At 36.7% G+C, this 24063-nt stretch overlaps 1 protein-coding gene across 18 annotated transcripts in view; it reads right to left on the bottom strand.

The window, feature by feature from the left end:
- Nucleotides 1–24063, bottom strand: part of FIP1L1 (factor interacting with PAPOLA and CPSF1) — a 66314-nt gene extending 42251 nt beyond the window's left edge. For 3 of the 18 annotated variants that reach the window (XM_043447602.1, XM_043447604.1, XM_043447608.1), the window contains exons 1-9: nucleotides 23762–24058; nucleotides 22575–22619; nucleotides 22432–22471; nucleotides 19047–19104; nucleotides 17915–18018; nucleotides 13207–13271; nucleotides 12572–12679; nucleotides 12010–12140; nucleotides 4062–4171 (exon numbers count right to left, since the gene is read on the bottom strand). In XM_043447602.1, coding sequence (XP_043303537.1) covers nucleotides 4062–4171; nucleotides 12010–12140; nucleotides 12572–12679; nucleotides 13207–13271; nucleotides 17915–18018; nucleotides 19047–19104; nucleotides 22432–22471; nucleotides 22575–22619; nucleotides 23762–23846 — 746 coding nt within the window. In that variant the 5' untranslated portion in view covers nucleotides 23847–24058. Of the gene's footprint in view, nucleotides 1–4061; nucleotides 4172–11654; nucleotides 11724–12009; nucleotides 12141–12571; nucleotides 12683–13206; nucleotides 13272–17914; nucleotides 18019–19046; nucleotides 19105–22431; nucleotides 22472–22574; nucleotides 22620–23761 lie in introns of all 18 variants that reach the window. The other 15 variants (XM_043447592.1, XM_043447596.1, XM_043447593.1 and 12 more) reach the window with 11 other exon arrangements.

Below are 24063 nucleotides of genomic sequence, written 5' to 3'. Positions count from 1 at the left end.
TAAAACAGATACACTTTGTAAATATATAAGAATAAAAACAAATACTTATTTAGAGAAATACTTCACAGTGGCTGAAAAGTATCCTTTTGATCAAGTAAAGATGAATCCCGAAAACAAGTTCTTCTAATGAGCAATGAATACTGTTCTCTGTATCCAAAAGTGACCGTATTGACATGCTGGGTTTGTTTCTACAAGCTGTGGTGGGAGTATCCATTCTTTTCAGTAGTAGTGATGAGTCAGCTAATTCTTTCAATCCTTTCGTTACATCCTTTTTACTGTGTCATACCCACCAGTGTCCCTTCATCACTCCTTGCATCCATGATTCCTCATTATAATCACGCTTTCAAGTACACCTTCTTGTCCTCTCTATATCCCTTTGTCATACATGTCTGGTAAAACTTCAACTCCTGCTAAATCCAATTCCAGCCACTCTTCATGAACACATGAACACCTGACAATGGACAGAGCAACATACCCAAACAAGTTGACTGGTCTTATTTCAACTTATGGCTATCAACCTCAAGAACAGTTCGGAAGAATGTAGAGTCTCTTTTCCTGTGTCACCAATTTTTCACTCTTCTAACTCATTCCTAACAGCATATAAAAATGCTGTGATTTCTCCCATCTGGGGGGATAAAAAGCCCTCACTTGACCCCACATTTCCCTCCAGGTAACTGCCTAGCAATCCTACTTCTTTTCCCTACTTTATTCATACCCCTCTAAATAACTATTTCATATCATCTCCTCCCCTCTCAAATATTCAATACTCCCTTCCATTATTCTCACTTTTACCAGGTAAGTCTGCATCCTATGCTGCTGGGAAAAATTGAAGCAATCACAGAGAGAACTTTCAGTGGCTCCCATCATTATTAACTACCCACCACCCTCACCAACCCCCACACACCTTCACTGAATCCTGGCCTTCCGCCTATTGCTGTTTAGTCTGTAGGCTGTGTCTGATTCTTTTGTGACCCCATGGACTGTAGCTCACCTGGTTCCCCTGCTCATGGGATTTACCAGACAAGAACACTGGAGTGGGCTGCTGTCTCCTACTCCAGGGATCTTTCCAACCCAGGCATAAAACTTGTGTCTCCTGCACTGGCAGAAGGATTCTTTACCACTGAGCCACCAGGAAAGCGCTCCTTTCTCCTACTACAATAAATGAATTGCCTCCGCTTCTCCTGAAGGTTAAATCCTTCACTTGCACACTACATCTACAAGCTCTGACCTTAAGGACATCGCTTTAACAATGGTACTTTCTCCTTTCTTACATCATTAATTTTCCCTTCTAGTAACTCATTCTCATAAAAATATGTTATAATTCCATTTCGGCAAAAGCAAACAAACAAAAATCTCCTCCCAATCCCACGTTTCCCTCTAGATACTGTCAAAAGTATCCCAAATTTCTCTCTAGATACCCTCAAAAGGAAAACAAAAAACCTCAAAAAAAATTGTTCATTCTAATCACTTGTTCTAGTTGTCTCATTCTAATTCCTTCCTCTTATGTTGTCTCCTGAATCCGTTCCAAAAATTCTTTCTAAAATCTTCATCTTACACCATTTTAAAACGATTCTGGTCAGAATCACCACAACCTTTGCATTCTAAAATCTCAGTCAGCCCCAGTCCTCTATTCCTGGTCAGTCAATATTATTTGATAGTTAAACATTCCTCCAACTTTGTTCCTTTTTAAGATGTACACTGGGTTTTCTTCTTATTTCATCAGTCATTCATCTCTACTAGTCTCCTCTTACTTACTGGTCCATCCTTATTTTTCTGACCTGCATGGAAGTGCCTCAAGGCTCTGTCCACTTATTACTTCTCTATTAATACTTAACTCTTTCATAGTCTAATTCAGTTTCACAGACTCAAACAAATACTATTTAAACACTGATCATTCCCAAATTTGTACCTCTATTCTATACCTTTCCCCTCCACTCCAGATCCATTTATCCATTTCCCATGAAAATTTTATACTTGTAAATCTAGAAGACATCTCAATTTTATCATGTCCTAAACTGAACTTCTGAAATTCTCCCTCCAAAAGTAATTTCTCCTATAGTCTTTTCTACCTCAGATATAAATGATCTTTTTACGTTTGAAATGTATATAGTATCTGACTAGGTCTCACCATCTGCACCACTACCACCTTGGTCCAAGTTACCATTATCTTTGCTAGATAATTGCTGCAGCCTCCTAACTGGCCTCCCAATTACTACCCTTAATCCCTCTGTAATCTGAGCTTAATAAAGCAATTAAATTGAGACTTTAAAAACCCAAATCAGATTACTTCATTCCCTTGCTCAAAATCTGAGGGAGACTCCCCATATATTTCATGTACAGGAAAAGTCAAACCCTTATAATGGCACAATGTCCTACATGATTTGACCCAAATTTTTAAAGCGGGGGTGGGGGGGGGGGCAGTGCGTTAGTTAGAAGTGGGCAAAACACAGAAAAACTGCTATTGATTCAATTAGTTTAATCATGATAATGACATCTAAAAATAATTATTATGTATGCACTGCTATTCTAAACACCTTCAATAAATTAATCCATTTAATATACATTGAGGGTATTATTGTAATATTATTACTGCATTTTGGAGAAGGCAATGGCACCCCACTCCAGTACTCTTGCCTGGAAAATCCCATGAACGGAAGAGCCTGGTAGGCTGCAGTCCATGGGGTCTCAAAGAGTCGGACATGACTGAGTGACTTCCCTTTCACTTTTCACTTTCATGCATTGGAGAAGGAAATGGCAACCCACTCCAGTGTTCTTGCCTGGAAAATCCCAGGGATGGGAGCCTGGTGGGCTTCCATCTATGGGGTCACACAGAGTGGGACATGACTGAAGCAACTTAGCAGCAGCAGCAGAATTACTGCATTTTATAGACTAAGAAGTGAAAGAACAAGAAGACAGGGGATGTACCCAAGAACACACAGCTTGTAAGTAATACAGCCAGAAACTGAACCAAAAGTCTGGCCCTGGAGTCCAAGCTCTTACACCATTTTAGAGTGCAGAACACCACAAACTCAATGAACGAAAGTTGGTCTCATGTAAAATATGAAAAAAACAAATACTATACATTAAAAGAACCAATATTCCTCACTTATCATAACTTATTAGACAAACATTTTATGAGATCGCATTCAGTTTAAAAAACCTTATTTGGAAACATCCACAACTTGTAATTGTTAAGCTGAGAAAAGACAGTCAAAATCTGAGATGGCTTTATGACCTTTAGTTTTGGCCAAAAGTTTTAAAATTTTCTTTTAGAGCTAAACTACATGCTTTCTTCCTACAGTCATACAGTATGAAATATCATAATGACAGTAAACTACATAAAATAAGTAAGTAACACAAAAAGTAAATGATCTGGCTGAGAACTAGTCACAATTGAGTTATTGACTTGTTTCAGGTTATAGAAATAACTGATTTAAGTCATCTTTATCTAACCCAAGATTAACCTGCTGACATCAAACTTCTCTAATTTTGGCTTACCCTTTATCATTTTTCTGGTAACAGGCTAATCACGTGTTACGCTTAAGTTAAAAGGACGTTTGCCAAAATATTTGCCTCCTACAATTGGTACCCTATGGAACTTAAAGTTAGGTACTATCACAACAAACCAAAGAAAGAAAAGAAAATGGCTTTAATTTTGAAAGATTCCTCAGGCTAAAATTTCTATGATGTTTTACTAAAATCAGTAAACATCTTTAGGGCAGTAGCTCTAGACTTAGGATGTTCAATAATTCCTTATGAAAGAACAATAAGCACAGGAAACAGCAAGGCCACTGTTATCACCACCTTTCTGGAATATGAGATTATTGTCTCTTTGTATATACACATATAACTATACTCCATGGTTCATTCCTTGCTTACCTAGATTTTTCAGATCAAATAGCACTCAGCAGAGTTTTTCACAAAGAATTCGTTTTGTACTAAAAACCAAATAGAAGGTTCCAATTTTTTGATGTATCATTCAGAGATTTTATACTTTACATAGCACTTAAGGTGAAGAAACGAATGCCTCCAAAAAACTAAATCATCAGTGTCTTACTAACCTGCTTGGTGGGAGTCCAGTCTTGAACAAAGAAGGAGGAGAAGTAAACTCTGCTTTTGTAGATGGAAGCGCTGTTTCCTTCTCTGCATTTCCAGTTCTTCCCTGCTGTACCTTAAAAAAAAGGGTTATTAGCTTGTTTAATGAAACACTGAAAGATAATACAGTAAAGATGTTGACATAAATTCATAATGTTTTATTTCAAATTAAATATGAAGAAAGTTTTGTTGCCAAATATATAATAAAATTAAACCTATTTTAGAATAGCATTAAGTGAAAGGCACCAAACATAGATCGCGGGATCAAAATGTTTCCAACTACTAAAAAGTTCAAATTAATGTCACTTAAAGTCCAATAAACTGTAACTCTTAAGGACTTTCATAAACTCCCTCAGATCACTATAAATATGTCCAAGATATTTGTTTAATACTCCATGTTTCAGAGTTCAAGAAAGGCCTTGGAGAATTCAGTACACCTAGAAGCTTGAAGTCAGTCATCTGCCTCCTTCATCTTTCTTCTTACTCTTTACATTCGGTTATAAACCAGTTATCTACTTAACTCCATAATTTCTCCCATATTTGCCCATCCGTTGTGCTCCTATCAGATCCTTGAGTATGGTCCAATCATATTCCTTAGATTGGTGAAAATCTTTATGCTCTTTTGCTTTCATACTCATCTTCCTAACTTAAAGTCATCGCTAATTTATTAAATTTAAACAACGTTCAAGCTGACCTATACTTAAAAACATCTCTACTATCTTAGGCCCTATTTAAATTCTACTGCCCCTGTTCAGTCTAAATTCAGCATCACTCTCCTTCCCCATGAGGCAAAGGCCAAGAGAACTCAAGACACCTTGACTCTGCTATATTCAAACCACTGATTCAACTCCAGAAACCATCTATCTCTCAAATAAACATTATGTGGAACTCACTTTCAAATAAAATATTAATGCTAAATCCTAATTATATAAGAGATGATGAGGATCAGCACCTAGACAATGAGGATAGAAAGACAGAAATAGATTTGATAGACATGTGACAGGAAAACTTCAGGGTGTAGTGACAGGGAAAATAAACATGATTTATTCGTTCAACATTTATTGTCTACTATGTACCAGAAACGGGGACCACAGAGAGAAATACAACAAAATCCATACTGTGGGAAAATACAGACACACAAAGCATCAGAGCAATTTAACTGTTATGAAAAAAATAACTGGGATAAAAAGAGCCTATGAGAACACAGAAAAAGAAATGTGCTGATCTTCCTGGGGATGTGAAGGATACTCAAAAATGACAGTAAGGTCTCAAGTGCACTCCCGAGCACCTAGCTTCTTACCATGTCTAACAAGCATCTCAGACTCATATGGACAAAACAAAGCTACTGACTTCCCTCTATCCACCAATCTGATCCTCTCCAAGTCTTCCTCCTATAAGTAAATGGCACCATCATCTACCGAGTTGCTTAGTAAAAACAAACAAAAAAAACAAAACCTTAGCAATTAGCCAATATGTCTGCATATCCGATATCAACTTTACCTTGACAATATATACCAAATTCAACCACTTGTCATTATGTTCACTATTAAAATTCAGGTCAAATCCATCACCACATCTCAACTGTTCTGCTACATTACCTGGACTCTTTCCTTTGACCTTACCTCTCTAAAATCCATCCTCTGTACACAGCCAAAGCAATCTTTGGTATCGGCCCTGCCTACCTCCCCAACTTATTTTAACAACATCCAATCACAATGGCCTTTTTTCTTCTTTTTAACAGGTAAGTTCCTCCTTAAAGTTGCCTTTGCACTAGACGGTCCTTTTGCTTTATAAGATCATCATGACAACCTCCTTGCAATCATTCAAGTACTGTTCAAATATTTCCTTGAAATGGCTAACCCCAGTCTCCATCATGTCATCTCTATCACATTACTATTTCGTATTTTCTTCACAGAATTTCTTACTAGTATCATTATCTAAAGTCCTCTTATTTACGTTTATTGCCTGCCTGCTGCCACTATAACATAGGATCTTGGAAAACACGGATGTCATCCAGCTCAGATCTGTATCCTAATAGCCTAAATACACTGGCACGCAGTCAGTGCTCAAATGTATTTGCTATGTGACTGGCTTTGGGACTTAGCTTAAATGTCACTTCTTTTAACGTCATTCATAAGGGAAGCCCACTTGGAGTTTACAACAACATAATTTTTGCCATGATTTTCTAATTATCTTTCCCATTAAGTCAGATAATCTCTAAGACCACAAAATCTATGTCTAGAAATGCTTATTTCCTCTTTCCATTGGAACCTAAGAAACTTCCTCACATAGTCAATGCTCAATTAAAAATTGGGAAGGAGGAAAAATAAAAACTAGGAAGGAGGAAGGGAGAGGGCTGGAAAGAAGTAGGGGCGGAGGGAGGAGAGTGCAAACTAGAGTGTCTATAACACGGGAAGAGTGAGAGAGGGCGACAGGGGGACACGGTGCAGTGTTTATAACACGGGAAAAGTGAGAGAGGGCGACAGGGGGACACGGTGCAGTGTCTATAACACGGGAAGAGTGAGAGAGGGCGACAGGGGGACACGGTGCAGTGTCTATAACACGGGAAGAGTGAGAGAGGGCGACAGGGGGACACGGTGCAGTGTCTATAACACGGGAAACGTGAGAGAGGGCGACAGGGAGACACGGTGCAGTGTCTATAACACGGGAAGAGTGAGAGAGGGCGACAGGGGGACACGGTGCAGTGTTTATAACACGGGAAAAGTGAGAGAGGCGACAGGGGGACACGGTGCAGTGTCTATAACGCGGGAAACGTGAGAGAGGCGACAGGGGGACACGGTGCAGTGTCTATAACGCGGGAAACGTGAGAGAGGCGACAGGGGGACACGGTGCAGTGTCTATAACGCGGGAAACGTGAGAGAGGCAACAGGGGGACGCGGTGCACTCTCAAACACGTGAAAACTGCTGTTTCCTAACCTAGTTTTCTTTTCTTGTTAATTTCTTCATAATATACTCAAACAATCCTGAAAATCTTCACCATTTTAGCAACCCTCCTAATCAACTTGCAATAGCACTATCACCTTATCTTCAAGTTACACTCAGCATTAATAGACTCAAAACTTGTTCAGTCAGAACATACTGAGATTACTTTTTCCACATGATCTAATGTTTTAATAAAAGACTATAAGAGAAATAACTCTAAGACATTGTGACTGATTTTATAAAACAAACTCAGATTTTATGTATCCAAAGAAAAGTTAACTGAAGTCTATAACCTTAAGAAGCTATTTAACCAAATTATCAAATTATGCCAAAACTTATTTGTAAAATTTCCTTCAACTGCCCTTTATAGCATTATTTACATGCTTAATATTATAAAATAATATCTAAAAATAAATTGTGAAACACCCAAATAAAGGAATATGCAAATATTTATAAAGTGTTATTTATCAAAAAACTTTATTAACCTAGAAAAATACCATATGTTAAGATGAAAAAATAAAAGTAGAAAACCACATAAATTATTACAATTTTATTTCAACTCAGAAGAACAAAAATATTGGGAAGACAACAAAAGTCAGGACTTTGAAAGCAGATGAAAAAAAAGTAACTGAGCAAACCAAAGAATCTGAATCCTAAGTCAGCAATGAGAAAGCAAAGACACATTGATTTTCACAGCAAGACCTGCAAAGATTCAGGAACTGACAACTCTAGCTGCCAAAACACTTCAACCAGTCAAGTATAAACATAAACCCTCAGGTAGGAGACTAACGTCTTCTCTGAAAACTCAGATTTCAAAAACAAAAACCCCCAAAAGCAAAAAGATAAAGATACTAACCATCAGAGACTGAAAAATGCTTAACCCTACAGTCAAGTATACAATCAAGTTCTACCCATATGCACAGACCTCTCAATTGTCTTTTCAGTGGCCCACACGCTCATGAGTTAGTAATGACCAGGGATCAACAAATACTTGAGAAAAGTCAAAGGCGAAAGCCAACAACAACAAACTTAAAAAATCAACTTGGAGAAAACAGACTATGCACAAAAAAGAAAGCCTAACAGAAAATACCATTAAGATATTCTGAGAGACAGAGGGAGAAAAAACACTGCATGCCCGAGTCAGAACAGGATGCTAGGGGTGTCCCTAGTGGTCCAGTGGCTGAGAATCCACCTTGCAATGCAAGGGAAACCGGTTTCATCCCTGGTTTGATCCCTAGTCCAGGAAGATTCCACAGGCCACTGAGCTATTGAGCCGAGAGCCTGTGCTCTATAACAAAAGAAGCCACCGCACCACTAGAAGAGTAGCCCCCACTTGCTGCAACTAGATGTGCAAGAAAGCCCACATCCAACAACAAAGACTCAAGCACAGGTAAAAACTAAAAATAAATATATATATATATATATTTTTTTTTTTACAGAAAAGAATCGATGCTACAGTTAATTACTGAAGAAAAATCTTCTTATATATTCAAAAACATAACAGCAGAAATGAAAAAGTGAACAAAAGCACTCTGAAGCCAAAGAAATCTCTAGATAATGGAAAACAAAGAGAAAGGAAAAGAAAAAGGAATTAGCATGAGACCCAATTTTTGAATAAGAGGTCCAAAAGGCAGATGAAGACAAAGTAAAAAAAATAACATAAGAAAATACCCCGGAAATGAAGGATTTATAGTTCCAGATTAAAAAGGTACAAATAAATGCTTAGTACAATGGATAACAGACCAACACATCTTAAGAAATTCACAACGGTGACAAAGCTCATACATGCTTCCAGAGTAGGGGGTGGGGTGGATGGGAAACCAACCTATGCAGGTGTGCACACACAAACATTAATACTTTAAGAGAAGGCTGTGGTCAATTTTTCTTAAACATATCACCCATTCTTACTAGTCACTTTTTTCTTGCCCTCACTCCCAATTATATAATTATACAATTGTTATACTCAATTGACTTTATACTGAAGTGCACAAAAAGACTTTAAGAATGTGAAAACATTAATAAATCACTTGAGATACTATAATAAATACATGGTGGTTCATTTGTACAGTGAATTGGCAACCCATTCCAGAGAGTCCCAAAGAGTCTGACAGACTTAGTGACCAAACAACAACAGCAAATCTACTTGTTAGAATGTTTGAAAATTTACTCAATAAAAAGTTTAAAAGTTATTTTAAAGATGCTGATTGGCCGTCCCTCAGATAACTAACGATAAAACAAATATTTGTATTAGATATAAAAATAACTTTAAAACCCTATTCTTTTGTCCATTCACCAGTATTAGTCTGAGTCCTTGTTCATTTTGTACCTATACTACTCCAACAGTTTCCTATCTGGACTCTGACTCACATTTCGCCCCTTTATACTCTAAGGGTCACCCTGGTTACCAGTTCTTTTTTCTGAAAACCAGATTTGCTTATGCTATTTTTATACCCAAGAACTTTCAAATGGCTTCCTACTACCTATCCACACGTCTGTAGGCTAGTTGCAGATTAGTCTTTCACATCATTTCTACCATTTCCAGACTTCTCTCCTGTATCTCTTACTGATTCTCAACTCTTCTTTCACACTACCTGGTTTTGTTCACATTGTTCTCTCTGCCTACAATCTTCTCTACTCTCCTCTCTTGTAGTAATGCAAGCTTACTCATTTTTCATCACATCCCATTTGAACTCTTCTAGACTCTGCAATGTAGGATAACCCACTCTTGTCTCTGAACTCCTTACTGTGTTTTGTCAGAACACCAATATAACACTTTCACAACACAATATGGTTATCAGTTTGCATGTATACATCACTCAGACCATGAGCTCCCTGAACACAAAGACTGTTTCACTGTAGCACAGGGCTGGGCACAAGGAAGACATTCGGATATGTCAATAAAGTTGGGCAAGTTTTTTCCTTCTATCTCCTTCTCACCAATCCTAATAATTACAGTTCAAAATGGTAGAGAAGTGGACAAGAGCTTGGACTTTATTCAACTACACCATATACTGCCACCAAAACAGTAGTACTTGTAAGTCACTCTCCTAATCACGAACAGGCAATAATTCCTCCAACTCATCTTCCTGGTTTCTAGGCTTTCTAAAATTACACTACACCCTACAAAGCCATATCTTCTATTCTCCAAACAGAACTAACTCTCTGATCCAATAAGGCTGATTTCTTAAATAATTTGACTACACCTATCAAATCCAAGTCCTTCTTCTCTCAGAAGTAAATAAATCAGAATGGAACAATTATCTCCTCTCACATGATCAAAAGAAACTTCAAAATAATTTTTCAGGAGACTGTATGTATAACTTATTCACAATGGCTACCTTTAGCACCCTAGCAGTTTCTTCTTATTCTTTGCTTTTAGAAGCTTACTGCAAGAAAACACAAAGTATACAAAAACTTAAAGTTTAAAAAGGCATTTCTCATTTCTGTTGGAAGAAAATGAAAAGCACCATTGCAAACAAACTATATCCTCATCAAGATAACTTCTCTATTCATTGCAATTGTAAAAGACAATATATTCAATGTCTAAATAAGTAGGTTATCACCAAAAAGAACTTGATGACCATTTAAAATGAGAGACATCAAACACTTTCAAAATATTTACAGCAGAACAAGAACCAAATACTTACCCAAAGTAGGATGTAAATTAAAATTAAATTCTCTATACAGAACTGTGTCCAGCAGAGCGGCTACATCTGCGGATATAGCACATGCATTGCATAAGGCAGTATTTTGAAGGACAGGGCTATAAGCCCCAAAAGGGACACAGAAAAGTTCCTGCCCATAAAAATTCCCTGAGTGTATAGCTCAAACTAAAAGTCACTACCGGTCTTCATCCCAGTGTGACTCAACACAAGAATCAAGAATTAAGACTTAAAGTAAAGGAAGAAGAGTTTACAATCAGGTTTTGAGAAAAGTTTGTGGGATGCTGTGTATCACACAAGTATGAAAATATATTATTATTCTTTGGAATGATCATATGGAATAGAGAAGCAAAAAGTCAGACCTGATACCCAAGTGGTATCAACCTACAAGTTCCTCACTAACATGCTCCTTTTAAGTATTCATTTAAAAAATCAATGACTTTATCCTAATTCTGTTGAGTCTTTCTTGGCAACTCTCAAAGAATACCTAAGATTCTTGAGATACCTTAAACTGTAAGAGACATCACATCAATGATTTCAGTGTCACACAGATAATACACGGTATGCCATCTACCTTACCATTTTTTAACAGAAAATCAGGAAAAACAAGTCTCCAATTCTGATAAAAATTACAGCAGGATCTACAATGAGTGCTTAGCCTGATGGCATGAACTTTTATATCCTACAAACAAACATACACTCGACTCAAAATAAAATCACAACATATAGCAAGAATAGTTTTACTTTGCATTTGTTAGTATAATAGGCTATAATTCACATGCTTGCAAAAGTGGAGATAAAACAACAATCAGCAAATTTGTAAGTCACCAGGAAGCTGAAGATTTGGAAAAAAGGTAGCTATTTCCATTTTAATCTTGTCCCTCAAGTAGTGGTATGGGAGCAGACTCAAGAACAAAAAATGAGAGCAACCAAGGATAATTTACTAAAATTCACCTTAAAAAGATTGAATCTGCCATCTTGGATCTCTGCACCTGGTGTAACTTCCATAGTACAGTCTTCGGCCTAAGTTAAATAACATATTCCCCATTAAGATACCACATAATTTTTAATTGACAGGCCACATAAAGACAAACTAGCTGTGGCTAGTCTGCAACATGAAACTAAAAACATCAGATAATCATTAATATGAAACTCTGAAAGGGAAGGAAGGGAAAAAAACAAACACGGTAAAATGGAATTTTTAAACTATCATATAGCATTTAACCACCTTTATAGGGAAAAACTGATTTAGGGAATAAAATTGGGACAGCAGAAAAGGCTGGGGTATTTTGGAATATTTACTAATTACCGTAATTTTATTTGTAGTAGAGGTAACTGGTATAACTTCAAGCCCCATTCGTATCCTCTTCTGTTTTTCACAGTAAGCCTTCCAGGTATCTTCATTAAACCCGTAATTAAAATAATCAGAAAGATCAGCACCTAAAGATAAAACACACTTTCAGTGTACAAATGATTTCAATTCTATTTTTATGTAGTACATAAAATATAATAAACTGTAAAAATATATAGAGTTCTATTAAGTCTTATCGCCTCTTATAATTTTACCAATTCTCCCAATACCACAAAGCAACAGAACTATACAAACTTTTGACCAAAGTTATTTCCTCTAGAAATAGCATTATAATAAAAACAATGAGTCTACTTTTATATAATGCTAGGTCACCTGTAAGATTTAATAATATAAGTCATTATTACTTGTGTGCTTAAGACAATAAAAATTACATTTAAAAAATAATAGTCTATGCTGGAAAAATTCTAATGATTGTTCATACTGATGCTGAAAAAAAATTTGCTAATGATTATTTATACTAAAAATTTTTTCAAACTGATATAATCCACAATAATCTTACCAGGTTTACGCCATGGTTTATCTTCAAAAGAATCCAAATCTACCTCCAAGAGTGGAACTCCATTAATGCTTCCAGGTGCATCAAGATCTACTCCTTTGACCTTTGTTCCTACTTTAGAAAATTACAAAACGGTAAAGGAACCATATTAGTGAGAGATACCACAGATAAATAAAAAACAATGACTCCTTTTTACTACTGCTAATGCTAGCACTAATTGTGGCAACGATTTCACACTAAGTAGTAACGTTTCCACAAATAAAAAGTGAGGTCAAAGTTTATGGTGTAGTTATAAGATAAAATAAAGAGATTAGAGACTTCTTATTTATAATAAGGGATTCCTGTACCAAGAAACTTCCCTGTTTAAAATCATTACCTTCATACATTCTGTCAGCTAAGAAAGATTTCTACCTTTTAAAAAAGCTGTAGAACAAACAACAAAAAAACACATGCGACAGGAACCCTACGGGACCCACACAGCCTAAAGTATTCATTAACTAGCCATTTACAGGAAAGTGCCCACGATATATGGTCAATACTGTTCTTTTTAACTGAGCTGTAATAACTAACGTCTATTCATGACTTATTCAGATATATGCCCGATTTTCCTATTGATGCAACTGCGAAAATAAATTTACCAGTAGTTCCATAAACTCTTCCTCCGGTCTTGATATTAAGATTTACAGGTGCTGTACCGTAACTCCTAAAAGCAAAATAATAAAAATTATCCTGAAATGCTGAAATGAAAACAGTAAAATATTCAGTATGTACATATAAATTATATACCCACATATTAACTGGATAAACGGACACTAAACTCAAACATTTTAGAAAATGGTTTAAATTTTAAAAGTCTGTCACTTGCTTAATAAAAGATAAACAGAATTTTTTTTAAAGTATGATTAATTTTCCATCTTAAAAACCTACCTGTAAATAATTCAATATTCCACTGTTAGAAACTAACCAGAAATTTGGCTGGAAAGGAAAGAATAGTTTACATGCCTTGTTTTTACTTCCTCATCTCCTACTCATTCATTTGGACTTGCAAAAACTCACTGCTTCTTGCTTGCCTAATAATGTTCATCTTTTGCCTCCTATGTGTTAATTGTGACACCTAGGTTATTCTGCCTAAAAAAAGTAAGGCTATATTCAATAAAATACTCAAATATTTGTATAAAGCTCCACTGCTATAAATGTAAGAAATCTAAGGTAGCCCAAACAAATCTGTTACTATCAAGGAGGACCATCATTATCAACTTGAAAGGTTTTATCATCTCATTGACTAATTAATTAATCTAATAAATGCTTCCGCCCATGGCTTAGCGGTAAAGAAGCCGCCTGCAATGTAGGAGAGCAGCAGGAGCCATGGGTTCCATTCCTGGGTCGGAAAGATCCCCTGGGGAAAGAAATGGCAACCCACTCCAGTACTCTTGCTTGGGAAATCCCACGGACAGGGAAGCCTGACAGAGTCGTCGATGGGGTCGAAAGAGTCAGACACAACAATAAATGCTTGAGTACCAACAACGTATCACATATAGTTCTAAGCTAAGGAGAGAGGATGAGGAACTGGACAAATATGGTTCCTGCCTCTTAATACTTACATTTCAACAATCAAGTTCAGCACAGCAAAAGCACTCTGAGGTATCTATATAAGATATACAAAAGTCCCAGCTATTTGAAAGTCAAAGTACAAAAAACAAGGACTGTCTCCAAATGGTCCTCTAACAGAGCTGCTAAAGGATAAACCAAAACAGTATTTATGGCTTACCATAGTTCATTACATGAAGTTCTTTACTTCCCATCCAACTACTTTCCCTTCCCCATTGTGCCTTTTAAAATGTTACTTTTCTTTTTTAATGCCACCAAGCCTTTGCATTCACTGTGCGTAAAGAAGCTTCACTGTCTGGAAAACTGTACTCAAGTAAATCTGACACCAGTCAATAGCTGCCCCGCCACCATGAGATCTCAGGCTTCTCTAGGGGCTAGATCTCATGTACCTGGATGTCTAAAGGAGCCTCAAATTAAATGTGCCAAGAAATTTTATTTTAACCTGCTCCTCCCAACGTACCCATATATGGTAATACACTGTTACGTATACAATGAACTCACCTAGAAATCTCCAAGTCATTGAGTCCTTTATCTCCTTTTCCGTCTATAACCACCCATTACCGCGTTATTTCCATTTACTCTTTATTCACACATGTGAAATTATCCCATCCGCCCCTGTGGACTGCTGCTGTTTAGTGCTGATCATCATCCCCCGTGCATGATCACTTCAAACCTACTAATCTGTCTAGCACATCTCAACTACTTCTGCTAGACTTTTATTTCAAATGTGACCTACCTAGTAACCTTCAAAGGTTCCATGATGGCATGGCAAAAATGTACTACCTTCCCTCTTCTGTGGTTTAAAGAAGCAACCTTTCTCATCTATGTTATTCTCCAGCATTCTGATTCCTCTAAGTCATGCTGCTACTACATCTAAGTAGCTTCCTCTGCCAAAGCCATCAGTCCATTTCCTTCTGTCTCAAGAATTGTTGAAACAAACTCAAATACTACCTCCTCTAGAATTTTCTCTTCAACACATGTAGACTTTTAGCAACCGTCCTCTCAAACCTTTTAAATCACTGTACATGTTTCCGGCTAAGTACTTACACAGACTAGCTCGAAAGTGTCTGCTCACATGTCTGTCTTCCTCACTACTTTTGATAAACAAGAACAGTTTATATTCCCATCTTCAATTAAAAGAATGCCAGACAAGCTATCTTTAAAAAGTATTTAATGAATGAGCAGATGAATTTCAAAGACATAGCTGAGAAGCCACTCTTCTATACAAGGTAAATTATTCCTACCCTAAGATTTGCTTTTCTTCCTACCCTCCTTATAGATAGAATAAACTCTGTAACAAAAAGTATGTTACCTACAACAATTCTAGTTTTTACTTTCTAGCAGCTTACAATAAACCAATTTAGCACTGTTCCTTAAAAACAATTTGCTCTTTAAATTTGCTTCTGAAAACACTGCACAAAGTAAATATTCATCAAATTTTATTTTCTCCTTGGCTTTCTTTCAGTTTTCAATGGCTATATCTTGAGATAGCAAGGTTTAAAAAGCTTTATACTCTCCAGAAAGATCTGTAACTTAGTTTGAAATGCATTAAAAAACACAAAAGAAAAGATGGACTGATGAGTGGGTGGAAGCATGGAGGTAGGTAGTACATAGACAGGTGATACAGCAAACACAGCAAAACATAGATTATATAATCCAGCTGATGAGTAAATGGGTGTCCACATCAATTCCCTAAACTTCTTTGAATGTTTGAAAATTTTAATGGTCAAATGTTGAGGGAAGAAAAAAGTTCAAACACAACTGTGTTTTTTAACATGCAGTCTATTTACTAAATAAACATCTACAAAATACCATATGTTGGACAATGTAAGAAATAGGAAAATTCATAAACCATGGTTTCTACTCAAAGATTTCAGAGTCTAACTGTGATAAATATGCAAACATAATTACAATCCATGAAACTGCTATAAGAAATAAAGTTCAGATAAAGTACTATGGGAGTCTATGTGTATTTAATATTTGTATGAAAGTCTTACCCCAAAATTGGTCATATTTATAAAAAATAATCACCATTTCCTTTAATTCTTCTATACTTACAAATACAAATAATTTTAGAGAACAATATTTACTAAAAATGCAATGAATACTATGGTATTATTTTAAAGTGTTCCTTCTGTGTAGTGCAGATAAAAAAGAAAGTCAAAGTGTCAGTCACTCAATTGTGTCTGACTCTTTGTGACCCCATGGACTGCAGCCCGCCAGCAGGGCTGTAGCTCCTCCTGTCCATGGGATTCTCCAGGCAAGAATACTGGAGGCGGTAGACATTCCCTTCTCCAGAGGATGTTTCCAACCCAGAGATTGAACCCAGGTCGTCTCCTGCACGGCAGGTGGATTCTCTACTATCTGAGCCACCAGGGAAGCCCAGATGACAAAGGCCTATTACCATAAAGGCTTACTAACATCACAAGCTCAACACTAATCATTTAAGTGGGAATGAGAACATCAAACATTACCCTAACATGAATCATTTAAATCCTGCCCCCCCAAAAGTTGCTAGGGTCTTAAAATTCCACAAGCAGTCATTATCACAATGCAAAACTAATTATGACAACTGAATAACCTTTAAGCTTCCTGAAACAACTTCAAAAAATTTCTCTACTAGGTAAAATATTCAAAAGTATTTATGTATATATTGTTCCATTTCAGATAAGACTGCCTAATAAACCATAGCGCAATTAATGAAAAGTTTGTTTCCAATGCAATGGTACCACAGTATACACCCAAACTGAAAAGCACAGAAAAAAATGTCAACTCTTACTCTACCACCATAACAAAATCACAATCCATACTTTATTCCTCAGCAGTCCATTCACTTGATTCAGCTTTACAGACTATAGACCCTGAGACAAGATATTGGCATGAACAGCTCTCAGGATTATTAACCACTTGAAAAATACACTATAAAAAGCAAAAAAGTGGACTTTGGGTATTGTTTTTATTGAACAAAAAAATTAAAGAACCTAAACTCAGGTCTGGAAAAGTAATAAAATGTTAAAAACAATATAGATGCAAACAACAATTTAAGGTTTTCTAATTCTAATTAAAGAATCTGTGGCACTCAATTAATTTGTAAAAACACTTCAAGAATAAAAAACTGCTTCTTCCACACAAGTTTACCTAACTTTATATTTAAGGAAAAAAATTTCATTCTGAAATCCCTTTACATCATGAGATGTAACTAGATGCACATATGCGTGCCAAGTCGCTTCAGTTGTATCTTGACTCTTTGTGACCCTATAGACCATAGCCCTCCAGGCTCCTCTGGGATTTTCCAGGCAAGAATACTTGAGTGGGTTGCCATGCCCTCCTCCAGGGGATCTTCCCGACCTAGGGATCAAATCCGTGTCTCTTATGTCTCCTGCATTAGCAGGCGAGTTCTTTACCACTAGTGCCACCTGGGAAGCCCTATAACTGACATATAATACTGTATTAACTTTAGGTTTACAACAGAATGATTTGATATATGTATAAATTGTCACAACGATTACAGTAAGTTTAGTTAACATCCATCACCACAGATAGTTACAAACATTTTTTTTTCCTTGTGACAAGAACTTGTACCTGTCTTAGCAATTTATCAGATGAAATTTTAATAAGAATTCATATCCTGGTCAGATGGAAAAATTGTAAAAACAATGGAATCAATCACTACTTGCCTGATACAGGCACACTGCCTTTGATTTAAGCACATACAACTGTTACTTAATAATAACTCACCCATACTGTGGTGCTCCTGTTTTAATGTCTCCTATAGTGACGTGAACATCGTCCTCATCATCATCACTGTCGCTGTCACTATCATCTTCAGTCTCAGTCACTTTCTACACCAAAAAAACCACCACAAAACGCACTCATTAATCCATTTCAACATTTGAGATGGAAAAGGTAACTGCTTTGCATTTTTTGAGCTCCTTTTAAGGAAAAAGTTATAGTGCTGCTGCCTATTGCAACTCATTTACAACTCTGACGTTTTACATGACAAAAGGATAACGATGTTAAGTAAAAGTTTTTCTCATCATTGTCTTTTTGTAAATAACACCACATGTATTCTTCCTATTAAGAACTGTTGCTCTTAAAAAAAGATCTAAGGCAACATACTAAAATATCTAGAAGACAAACTTAAGAAAATTTGAGGAATTCTTAACAGAAAGAACATGAAGGTAAAAGGAAAATAATTTTTAAGGGTCACAGAGTCATGGTTAAAATCACCACAGTTAAAAAACAGTTCATTTACTCCTGACAATCATTTACACACAGTAGAGGCCCTGCACGCAAATGACTGAGGGAATACTTTGTTTCTATGAGTAAAAGTTGGGCCATACACAAAGGTTTTATTTTGACTCTAAAAGGCTTTTTTGTGCTTAGTCACATAACAGTAAAATTAAAAAGTAGAACTCATAGGCTAAGTTTTTTGTATACAAGTTCGAGCTAGCAGAATACAATTTCTTTTTTATAGGATTAAAGCATGTTAAAATATTCCTAAGACCAATGATTTGTTCACCTGCAAATCATCACTTTTAACAGGCATGAGGTCAGACTGTCATACACACACACATATATATATATAAATAAAATAGATATATCTGCTAAAAACACTTGATAAACTTGGGTTGCAAGACTCAGTGTTTGCTTTGAAAAAACTAGGCTATTAATAATAAACTGCTCTTTATTAAAGCAATAAACATTAAGACTTTGTAAATGCTCCATTTCATCTAGAGTTTCCTCCCACTAATTCTCATGCAAAATACTGCAAGTAATGCTAAATTTGGGGTTTTTTCCTAGGTGAACGGGAAACTACAGATAAAGATTTTGAACAGAGAAGTAACCAGATCTCAAAGCCTTGTGTTACCGGTTTAGGTACGCCATTTTCAGGAGTTTCATCTTCAATTCCAGATGGAGGATTGGCACTACAAGCAACAAAAACAAGCACACGCTTTGTATTACTTTTCTGAAGGATGGAGCACTGTAGTATTTTTAAGCTATGTCTGATAGTTTCTTGAAATTACTGTCTCCGTTGGATAAGAAAAAAGATGGTAAAAATCACTTGTCTTACTCTGCTATTCCTAATGCCTATACACAACATGTACATTCAACACTGTAAGTAAAATGGAATTGCATCCACAGTTTGTTAATGATGCCAAATTTGCAGTTTGATGGTGGGGAACAATTTGAGTTTTTTACATTTTTAAAATATGCATCATACTTAATCTTATTTACCCTAAAACTACCTTGAACATTGAGTTACTGTAGGAACGGCCAAGGTCTATGCAACAGTTTCCTCTTTTCCCTGGTGCCAAAGGAACTCAGATGGGTAGTATGATCATTTTAACCCAGTATTCAGTTAACACACAAGCTTCTTCCTCATTCTATAGTTTCACCTTATTGGATATATGTCCTTTGTCAAATAAAAAACAAATTTTAAGACTAAAAAAAAAAAGTTAATTTTCATTTAAGACTGCCTTCCAGTTTGGCAGTGAAGAGCTCCAGATGTAATTTTCACACATGACAAAAATACTTTTTTAAGGCTAGTTATTAACTTGAATTTGCCCTGTTATAACAAAATTGCTAAACAATAATAAACACTCTTATTTTCACGAGACAGCATATGACCATTATCCATGAAGTCAAAGTCCCAGTAGTGTAATGCAATTGGTTTTTTATATTTTTAACAATTATAATTTTTATAGTAGAAATTAACCATTAACCTCATTTTACAGATAAATAAACTCAGGTACAAGGCAACTCACAATTATTTAGGTAAAGCATTTCTAGGAAAAACGTCCAGATGTTGATACAGTTCAAAGCTCTTTTCACTGAATTCCTGCTAATCTCTTCTAAACTTCACTTTTTGTCAAACAGTTTCTATAGGAATCAATTAAATCTCTGAAGTGTTTTTTTTTTTTCATAATACAATCTCCAAATAAAGCAAAATGAAGGGTAAAACCTGACAATTTATCTGTTAAATTTTCATTATTCTACACTGGCCCAAGGAAAAAAATATGCAACTATAACTATTCAGTACATTTCTCAGAAACCAGCTGGGCTTGTTCTTTTAATGTCACAAAACAGTATATTTAACCGAAACTTGGATCAATGCAACATGTCAGAGATCGCACAATGCAATGGTTAATGACAATTTCAAGGATGGGTTAGTCACTTTTTTAGTCACAAAGAATCTGGGGAAAACTAACAGCAGGAGCTCGCTCATTTAGGGCAATGTAATATGTACCACTCTGAATACCAGAACACAGGTTTGTCAGGTGCTCGTGCCCAACAGACAAGCTTTTATTCTCTATCACCACTAAAATGCTAGATATGTGGTAAAATTATAAGCTTTCTCTAGAAAAATAAAATTTTAAAGATAGATCTTTTACTTTGGATGACATAAACAGCTTTCCAAATAAAGTGCTAATAAGGAACATGTAGATATTTTGACAATGACAAGGGAGGGAGAGGGCTTCCTCTCCAATCAATTTAATCAGGCTGTGTATTGAGGAAGTAAGAAATCAGAAAATAAACTTCAAGAATGGTAGCCAAAAAAAAAAAAAAAGAATGGTAGCCAAGAACTCATATTAACAAAATAAAATAAAAATTAGTTCACAAAATCATGTTATTATCCTTAATTTCTGGACCAACTGAAAAAGAGGATAGGAAGTAATATTACCTTCATCACTGTACACTACACAAATCCTAACTTTGTGATTTATTGAGATCAGGGTTAGGAACTGGTTTGGATATATCCATTTCAAAATTAAATAGCAAGATTTCAGATGATACAGTACTGAGTTAATAAAAAAAAAAAAGATACGTCCAAAATAGGGGTATTTTTAAGCGAAGAATAAGTTCAACACCCCCTAAGCTGTTTCCATTTCTCACTTCTTCCCTTCATTCACTTTTAAAAAAATAACAGCAGAGATACAATTCATATACCATACAATCTACTCATCTGAAGCATACAACCAGAAGATTTTTAAGTATGAAGACAAAATACTGTTATCTAATTACATTTCCATCATCCCAAAAAGAAATCTTACAGATTTGGTTGGTCTCCATTTTTTTTCTACCCCGGTAACTACTAACTACTTTCTGTCTCTTTGTATTTACCTACTGTGTACACTTAATATAATTAGAAACGCAGTACTTAGTCCTCTGTGGCTGGCTTCTTTCACTAAGCATAATGCTTTTAAGGTTCACCTGTATTCTAATACATATCGGTACTTTGTTTTTCTTTATTGGCAAACAGTATTTCAACTTATGAATATACCACTTTTCTAAATCTGTTCATTCATCATTTAATGGACATTTGGGTTACTTTCATATTTGGCTATTATGAATAATGTTGCTATCTATGAACATTCACATAAAACTTTTTGTGATGTGTGTTTTAATTTCTCTAAAGAATGTATCTAGGAGTAGAATTCCTGGATCACGAACATGTGGCAGCTCTACATTTTAACCTTTAGAGGAACTATTAGACAGTTTTCCATAGTAGCTGCACCATTTACAACTCCACCATCAGAGTTACAATTTCTCTGTATTTTCAGGAGCACCTGTTACTACCTGTCTTTTGATTACAGCCATCCTAGTGGGTGTGAAGTGGCATTTTCTCCTCTTTTTAAACCCAAATATTCTTTAAAAGTCCTTTTTGCAATCATGCCTCCCCCATTATAAGACACTAAGGAATCTGGTCAGAGTAATGTCAGCGTGTATCCATGTACTTGTATCCATGAGCTATTTCAAATTGAGGGTAAGTTTCTGGCTCCCTGATATGCTCAATAAATGACACTCAGACTTTTTAATAATGTAACAAATGCTTTCAATCTTATAACAAATTCATTAATTCCACTTTTAATTTTAAATTTGAAATACTTAAGTTGTTAAGTTGTCAAAGTAGTTACCCAAATAATCCTTTATTTTTTAAAAATTTAAACCTTTTTTCCTTAGTAGTGTAATGGTTATCCTGTATATTCCACTACTGAGCTCACTTAAGGTTATGAAGTTACTTAATATGAAAAATATTCAAACCCTTACCTCAAAACCTTTTTGTCCCCTAGGCTATTAAGAAACAGAATTGGTATAAGATACATCCTGAAATAGTAATAAACCATAAAGGACTCAGTGTCTTCCAATCTCATTCAAGCCAATGATTACAATGAAATAATTTTGACAAGTCTGTTGACAGGACCACTGTACCACACAATCTTTGTTAAGTATCAACAAGAAATTTCACTAACCTGGCATTTTCTTCTTCTGGCCTTTCAACTTCATTTTCATCTACCAAAAAAAATACATACATAAATAAATAAGATTAACAAACAAATCACTCTTAAAGAAACCGTTATTATGAAAATCTGAAGGGATCATCACAAGCACTAACCTAGGTCCTTTGCCAAATCACTGTGCACATGCACGTCCCATGGGCCTATAAGCACATCCAGAGTTAGATCACCTTATAACGACTTAACAAGATTATGCTTTTAATGAAAAGTAAATTAAAAAACCAACTTTTAAGGATTAAAGATTTCTAGATCTTTCTAAAAGAAACCCTACACAGTTACATCTCAAAGAGTACTAATACTAAATCTTGCACCAAAGGTAATGTATTTTACAAGTTTACCAAAATCAAAATCTGTCAAAGTCACGTCAAGGAGCGGCAAGGTGCCCAAACATGCACTTTTACTAGACTACTCTGAACACAATCGAGAATATGCCTTTTAGGCACTTCACAAACATTAACTTGCAAACTTAGCGCTGCTAACAGACGAAAAGGGACTGTGACTTCATGGAAGTTAAAAAACAAATGTCAAATAACTCTCAACGGGGAAGTGAAAGATGCAGTAAATTCATTTTGTGGAAAAGATAGATACACGAGATGATACTGAAAACCATAAGCCTAAGGGACATGAGGTACTTCTATGTGGGTTAAAGCGCAGTCTCTTAAAAAAGAAAAATTTCACCTTAATACAGGAGACATTCGGGATTTTCTTTATGGGCCATAATGTATTCCATCTCTTTCTCTCACTCTTTTAATTAATTATTTTTAAAGCACGACTTTCAGACAAGGAGGTACCCTTGCAGGTGCATTCCACACAAACTGACCATCAAGAAACAAGACGTTAGTTTTACAGCATCAACTTTATTCAGCTATTATTACAAAACGACTGTTTGTGGGACAAAAAGGGCATCCTACAGTCAAAGGGCAACAACAAACACGCCAACAAGGCTCAGAATCGATACAAGAAACAAGTGAAAGAGTGCAGAGGCGAGGCGGCCGAGAAGCCCGGGCGCGGAGGAGAGCGAGGCTGGGTTCCGACCCCGCGCCCCCGGCCCAGCCGGGCCCGGCAGTCGCTGGCTCTTTGCGCGTTGGGGGCGTGGGCTGGGCGGGAGGAGGCGGAGGGGGGCGGGGAACGCGCACGCCGCGCTCGGCCTAAGGCAGGCCGGAGAAGCTCCGCACGGAAGGCCGCAGGCGGCGGCGTGAGGGGCCCGGGATGCCGGCAGTTTGCGGGTCGGGAGGGGAAGCCTGAGAGAACCCGGGAGAGAGAGAAGGGACAGGAAGTTCCGTACCGCCATAGAGCCACTCTTCCTCCTCATCCCCTCCGGTCCCGCCGCTCAGCTCCGACACTAGGCGCTCGACCTCGCCGGCCGACATGGCCGCCCCGAGCACAACTTAAGGGCGGTGATCAACAGCCCCCTCCAACCCCTTCCCCTGCCTCGCTGACCAGGGGCTCGAGAGGGGCGCGAACCCGCCGGCGAGCGGACGAAGGAAGCACGAGACTGAAATCCAGGGCAGACAGCCGCGGAGGCGGCAAAGCAGACGACTCCGGCGCCGCTCCGCCCGCGCACGCGCAGCAGCACCCAAGCGGCGC

This window comes from Cervus canadensis, chromosome 26, assembly GCF_019320065.1.
Source record: "Cervus canadensis isolate Bull #8, Minnesota chromosome 26, ASM1932006v1, whole genome shotgun sequence".
NCBI lineage: Eukaryota > Metazoa > Chordata > Mammalia > Artiodactyla > Cervidae > Cervus > Cervus canadensis.
The sequence above is the reverse complement of the archived record's forward strand: the minus strand, read 5'-3'. Positions and strand labels throughout refer to the sequence as shown.